Source organism: Oncorhynchus mykiss, chromosome 2 (genome assembly GCF_057628025.1).
Source record: "Oncorhynchus mykiss isolate SJ-2025 chromosome 2, ASM5762802v1, whole genome shotgun sequence".
Lineage (NCBI taxonomy): Eukaryota > Metazoa > Chordata > Actinopteri > Salmoniformes > Salmonidae > Oncorhynchus > Oncorhynchus mykiss.
The window spans coordinates 7515668-7522500 of NC_143023.1; the positions used below are offsets into that span (position 1 = coordinate 7515668).

General features: G+C 43.3%; 1 protein-coding gene across 1 annotated transcript in view; it reads left to right on the top strand.

The window, feature by feature from the left end:
* Positions 1-1146: 1146 nt before the first annotated feature.
* Positions 1147-6833, top strand: part of plekhg4b (pleckstrin homology domain containing, family G (with RhoGef domain) member 4B) — an 85593-nt gene continuing 79906 nt past the window's right edge. Inside the window, exon 1 of the mRNA XM_090186994.1 lies at positions 1147-1517. Coding sequence (XP_090043120.1) covers positions 1449-1517 — 69 coding nt within the window. The 5' untranslated portion in view covers positions 1147-1448. The remainder of the gene's footprint in view (positions 1518-6833) is intronic.

Below are 6833 nucleotides of genomic sequence, written 5' to 3' on the forward strand. Positions count from 1 at the left end.
TACTAGTCAAGTTAACTAAAAAACATTGGTTTTACTAGTCAAGTTAACAAAAAACATTGTTTTGACTAGTCAAGTTAACTAAAAAACATTGGTTTTACTAGTCAAGTTAACTAAAAAACATTGTTTTTACTAGTCAAGTTAACTAAAAAACATTGTTTTACTAATCAAGTTAACTAAAAAACATTGTTTTTACTAGTCAAGTTAAAACTAAAAAACATTGGTTTTACTAGTCAAGTTAACTAAAAAACATTGGTTTTACTAGTCAAGTTAACAAAAAACATTGTTTTGACTAGTCAAGTTAACTAAAAAACATTGGTTTTACTAGTCAAGTTAACTAAAAAACATTGTTTTTACTAGTCAAGTTAACTAAAAAACATTGGTTTTACTAGTCAAGTTAACTAAAAAACATTGTTTTTACTAGTCAAGTTAACTAAAAAACATTGTTTTACTAGTCAAGTTAACTAAAAAATATTGTTTTGACTAGTCAAGTTAACTAAAAAACATTGTTTTGACTAGTCAGGTTGACTAAAAAAAGAATAGATGACAACAACATCACTTCTTAAGTGAAAGTCGGTAATGAAGTCCAATCTGTTTTGAACACGTCATATCTGTCTTCCTGAGCAGGAGAGATGTCCTACACATGTCACTGGTGTGTCAGAGGTCATTTAGGGATTAGGGCTCGGGCTTCCCCCCCTCTGAACAGATTTAAAGGAGCACCATTGTCGTGTCTGACCTCCGACCACTGACCGATGCCATACTGATGTCTTCTTCTCTTTCACTCTCCCCAAGTCCTTTTGAAACGCAGCAGAAAACGCTGAAACCCTGGTCCCTGTGTCAGGACAAAGAGGCCATGGGGGAGTTGGGGGGGGGGGGGGGGGGTGTAGGGGGTCAGGGAAGGGGGAGGTAGATGGTCTGAGTTGTACCCCTGCTGGGCAGTGAAGTGAAGAGAGAGGGAGGTGGAGAGGGGGGGGGGGGGGGTATTGTTGTTCTGGTCAGGTTGTGTGTTTTCTGAATGGCCAAGGGAAGTTGCATCAGTATGCATAAATCCAGCCGGGAGAGAGAGGCTTCAGTGGCAGAGTAGCAAAGGGGAGGGAGGGGAGGAGGGAGGGAGCGAGGGGAGGAGGGAGGGAGGGAGGGAGGGGATGAGGGAGGGAGGGGGTGCTTTTGTTGAGGGAGGGAGGGGAGGAGGGAGGGAGGGGTGTAGCGGGGAACTGAGCTCTCTGCCTCTCTCACGCTTCCAGTGGAGTTTAGTTTAACACTGGCTGCCCTGCCCTGCACTACAGGAGAGACAACGGGAGGGAGAGAGAGGGACAGTTGAGGGGTGAAACTGCCGTGGCTCTGGACATGCCAGTCCTACAGCAATGACTCAGCCGTTACCCACTGGATTTACACTGGATTTACACTGGATTTACACTGGATTTGATCTTTGGTGCTTTCTTCTTACCTAAATGTTGTCACTGGATAAGATGCACTCCCGAGCCAAGTCCAGGAGCTGTGACAACTACCTGAGCATTAAGGTCAGAAAAGTTGGAGAATCAGACCTAAAGTCAAATGTATTTTATTTTCTGCTGTTATCGAAGGCAGACTAAAACCTGGGAACCTAAAGTGAAGTTTAAATCCTGTTAGTAAGTTAATGTCACAATTCAGTACTGACCTGTGGGTTCTCTAAAACAGCTTGTGTTTCATGTTTCATATCTAAGCAGCTGATATTTTGGTGTGTGTGTGTGTGTGTGTGTGTGTGTGTGTGTGTGTGTGTGTGTGTGTGTGTGTGTGTGTGTGTGTGTGTGTGTGTGTGTGTGTGTGTGTGTGTGTGTGTGTGTGTGGTTACCTGACAGTAACCTGACACTACCTGAGCATTAAGGTCAGAAAAGTTGGAGAATCAGACCTAAAGTCAAATGTATTTTATTTTCTGCTGTTATCGAAGGCAGACTAAAACCTGGGAACCTAAAGTGAAGTTTAAATCCTGTTAGTAAGTTAATGTCACAATTCAGTACTGACCTGTGGGTTCTCTAAAACAGCTTGTGTTTCATGTTTCATATCTAAGCAGCTGATATTTTGGTGTGTGTGTGTGTGTGTGTGTGTGTGTGTGTGTGTGTGTGTGTGTGTGTGTGTGTGTGTGTGTGTGTGGTTACCTGACAGTAACCTGACATAGAGAGATATTATGTTATTGTAGGCTAGACTAGTCAGTGTGTTGTTCTACGGTATCTGCTTGATGTCTTGATATGTAGGCTTATATCTTAAATTCTTCACGCTATTCAAGTAGATTATTACAATTCATTGAATGTTGTTTGTTTCTGAATGTTGTTTTTGTAGCTGTATTGATGACTTGATGGGGTTGGAAACCTGTCAGGTGTGAAGTTACAGACTGTCCATCTCTCTCTCTTTCTTTCTCTCTCTCTTTCTTTCTTTCTCTCTCTCTATCTCTTTCTATCTCTCTCTCTATCTCTCTCTCTCTCTTTCTCTCTCTCTCTCTCTCTCTCTCTCTCTCTCTCTCGCTATCTCTCTATCTCTCTCAATTTAATTCAATGTCTTTATTGGCATGGGAAACATATGTTAACATTGCCAAAGCAAGTAAAATAGATAATAAACAAAAGTGAAATAACAATAAAAATGTACAGTAAACATTACACTTATAGAAGTGCCAAAAGAAAAAAGACATTTCAAATGTCATGTCATGTCTATATACAGTGTTGTAGCGATGTGCAAATAGGGAAAATAAATCAACATAAATATGGGTTGTATTTACAATGGTGTTAGTTCTTCACTGGTTGCCCTTTTCTTGTGGCAACAGGTTCACAAATCTTGCTGCTGTGATGGCACACTGTGGTATTTCACCCAGTAGATATGGAAGTTTCTCAAAATTGGGGTTGTTTTTGAATTCTTTGTGGATCTGTGTAATCTGAGGGAAATATGTGTCTCTAATATGGTCATACATTGGGCAGGAGGTTAGGAAGTGCAGGTCAGTTTCCACCTCATTTTGTGGGCAGTGTGCACATAGCCTGTCTTCTCTTGAGTCATGTCTGCCTACAGTGGCCTTTCTCAATAGCAAGGCTATGCTCACTGAGTCTATACATAGTCAAAGCTTTCCTTAAGTTTGGGTCAGTCACAGTGGTCAGGTATTCTGCCTCTGTGTACTCTCTGTTTAGGGCCAAATAGCATTCTAGTTTGCTGTTTTTTTTTGCTAATTCTTTCCAATGTGTCAAGTAATTATCCTTTTGTTTTCTCATGATTTGCTTGAGTCTAATTGTGCTGCTGTGCTGGGGCTCTGTGGGGTATGTTTGTGAAAAGAGCCCCAGGACCAGCTTGCTGATGGGACTCTTCTCCAGGTTCATCTCTCTGTAGGTGATGGCTTTGTTATGGAAGTTTCCTTTTAGAAGGTTGTAGAATTTAACGGCTCTTTTCTGGACTTTGATAATTAGCGGGTATCGGCTTAATTCTGCTCTGCATGCATTATTTAGTGTTTTACGTTGTACACAGAGGATATTTTTGCAGAATTCTGCATGCAGAGTCTCAATTTGGTGTTTGTCCCATTTTGTGAATTCTTGGTCAGTGGGCAGACCCCAGACCTCACAACCATAAATGGTAATGGGTTCTATAACTGATTCAAGTATTTTTTTGCCAGATTCTAATTGGTATGTCTAAATGTATGTTCCTTTTGATGGCATAGAAGGCCCTTCTTGCCGTGTCAGCTCCTTCACAGCTTTATGGAATTTACGTTTGGCACTAATGTTTAGGCCGAGGTATGTATAGTTTTTTTGTGTGCTCTAGGGCAACAGTGTCTATATGGAATTTGTATTTGTGGTCCTGGTGACTGGACCTTTTTTGGAACACCATTATTTTGGTCTTACTGAGATTTTCTGTCGGGGCCCAGGTCTGACAGAATCTTTGCAGAAGATCTAGGTGCTGCTGTAGGCCCTCCTTGGTTGGGGACAGAAGCACCAGATCATCAGCAAACAGTAGACATTTTACTTCAGATTCTAGTAGGGTGAGGCTGGGTGCTGCAGAGTGATCTAGTGCCCTCGCCAATTCCTTGATATACAGTTGAAGTCAGACGTTTACATACATTTAGGTTGGAGTCATTAAAACTAGTTTTTCAACCAGTCCACAAATTTCTTGTTAACAAACTAAAGTTTTGGCAAGTTGGTTAAGACATCTACTTTGTAAACAAAGTCATTTTTCCAACAATTGTTTACAGACAGATTATTTTACTTAAAATTCACTGTATCCCAATTCCAGTGGGTCAGAGGTTTACTTAGCCTTTAAACAGCTTGGAAAATTCCAGAAAATTATGTCATGGCTTTAGAAGCTTTTGTAGATCTCCACAAGTCTGGTTCATCCTTGGGAGCAATTTCCAAATGCCTGAAGGTACCACGTTCATCTGTACAAACAATAGTACGCAAGTATAAACACCATGGGACCACGCAGCCGTCATACCGCTCAGGGAGGAGACGCGTTCTGTCTCCTAGAGATGAATGTACTTTGGTGCAAAAGTGCAAATTGATCCCAGAACAACAGCAAAGGACCTTGTGAAGATGCTGGAGGAAACAGGTACAAAAGTATCTATATCCACAGTAAAACGAGTCTTATATCGACATAACCTGAAAGGCCGCTCAGCAAGGAAGAAGCCACTGCTCCAAAACCACCATAAAAAAGCCAGACTATGGTTTGCAACTGCACATGGGGACAAAGAATGTGCTTTTTGGAGGAATGTCCTCTGGTCTGATGAAACAAAATTAGAACTGTTTGGCCATAATGACCATCGTTATGTTTGGAGGAACAATGTAATGGACTGTAGCTCCTGCCACGTGAGGCGGACTTCGGAGCCTGTGTAATATGATTCCACCTTCTTCCTACAGTATATTGTCCTATTTGCTAGTTTCGTGTGTGTGTGTGTGTGTGTGTGTGTGTGTGTGGGCCTCAGTCCAAATCCGGATCTTTCTGAGTCTATAGCAGCTTGATTTCATTGTCGATTCGTAGACTAAACTCTCTGAAGACCTCACACACGGTTTGGCCAAAGCACAATGTCACCCCCACCACCACAATCACCTCCATCACCATCATCACCAAATCACCCCCCCCCCCCACCCCCACCACACCACCACCATCCCCTTCAGTTAGTGCTCTCATCCCATTCCCTGGGTACATCCCAAATGACACACTATTCCCTATATAGTACACTACTTTGAACAAGAGCGCAATGGGCCCCATCACTACTACCAACCACCATCACCACCATCATCACCACCACTACTTTGTCCTTCACCACCACCACCACCAAAATCACCTACACCATCATCACCACCAATTCTACCTCCACCTCCATAATCACCATCACCACCATCATCATCACCACCACCACCATCATCACCTCTCCACCATCACCACCACCACCATACACCATCACCACCACCACAACCAACTCTACCTCCATCACCACCATCACCACCACCACCATACACCACCACCAACTCTACCTCCATCACCACCACCATACACCACCACCAACTCTACCTCAATCACCACCATCACCACCACCACCACCATCACCACCATCACCACCACCACCATACACCACCACCAACTCTACCTCCATCACCACCACCACCACCAACTCTACCTCCATCACCACCATCACCACCACCACCATACACCACCACCAACTCTACCTCCATCACCACCACCACCATACACCACCACTAACTCTACCTCCATCACCACCATCACCACCATCACCACCACCACCATACACCACCACCAACTCTACCTCCATCACCACCACCACCACCACCATCACCACCACCACCATACACCACCACCAACTCTACCTCCATCACCACCATCACCACCATCACCACCACCACCACCATCACCACCAACTCTACCTCCATCACCACCATCGATGGATCATGTTAAGGTATCACCACCCTCTCACCTCCCAGGCTCCTTTGTGGTCCTCCTGGCACCTGGTTGTAGGGCAGGTCTGATGGGAAGGTATCACCACCCTCTCACCTCCCAGGCTCCTTTGTGGTCTCCTGGCACCTGGCTGTAGGGCAGGTCTGATGGGAAGGTATCACCACCCTCTCACCTCCCAGGCTCCTTTGTGGTCTTCCTGGCACCTGGTTGTAGGGCAGGTCTGATGGGAAGGTATCACCACCCTCCCACCTCCCAGGCTCCTTTGTGGTCCTCCTGGCACCTGGCTGTAGGGCAGGCCCCATATGAACATGATACTATTATTACTACTAAAATGAATGCTACCACCACTATTATTAACACTAATTTTACAACTATCCCTACTATTAGCATTACCACTAGTAGTATTTCTACCTCTAATATCTCTACCATTACCACTAGTAGCATTTCTACCTCTAATATCTCTACCACTATCACTAGTAGCATTTCTATCTCTAATATCTCCACCATTACCACTAGTAGCATTTCTACCTCTAATATCTCTACCACTACCACTAGTAGCATTTCTACCTCTAATATCTATTTTACTACCATTACCACTAGTAGCATTTCTACCTCTTATATATCTACTACTACCATTACCACTAGTAGCATTTCTACCTCTTATATCTCTACTACTACCACTACCACTAGTAGCATTTCTACCTCTAATATCTCTACCATTACCACTAGTAGCATTTCTACCTCTAATATCTCTACCATTACCACTAGTAGCATTTCTACCTCTTATATCTCTACTACTACCATTACCACTAGTAGCATTTCTACCTCTAATATCTCTACCATTACCTCTAGTAGCATTTCTACCTCTAATATCTCTACCATTACCACTAGTATCATTTCTACCTCCAATATCTCTACCA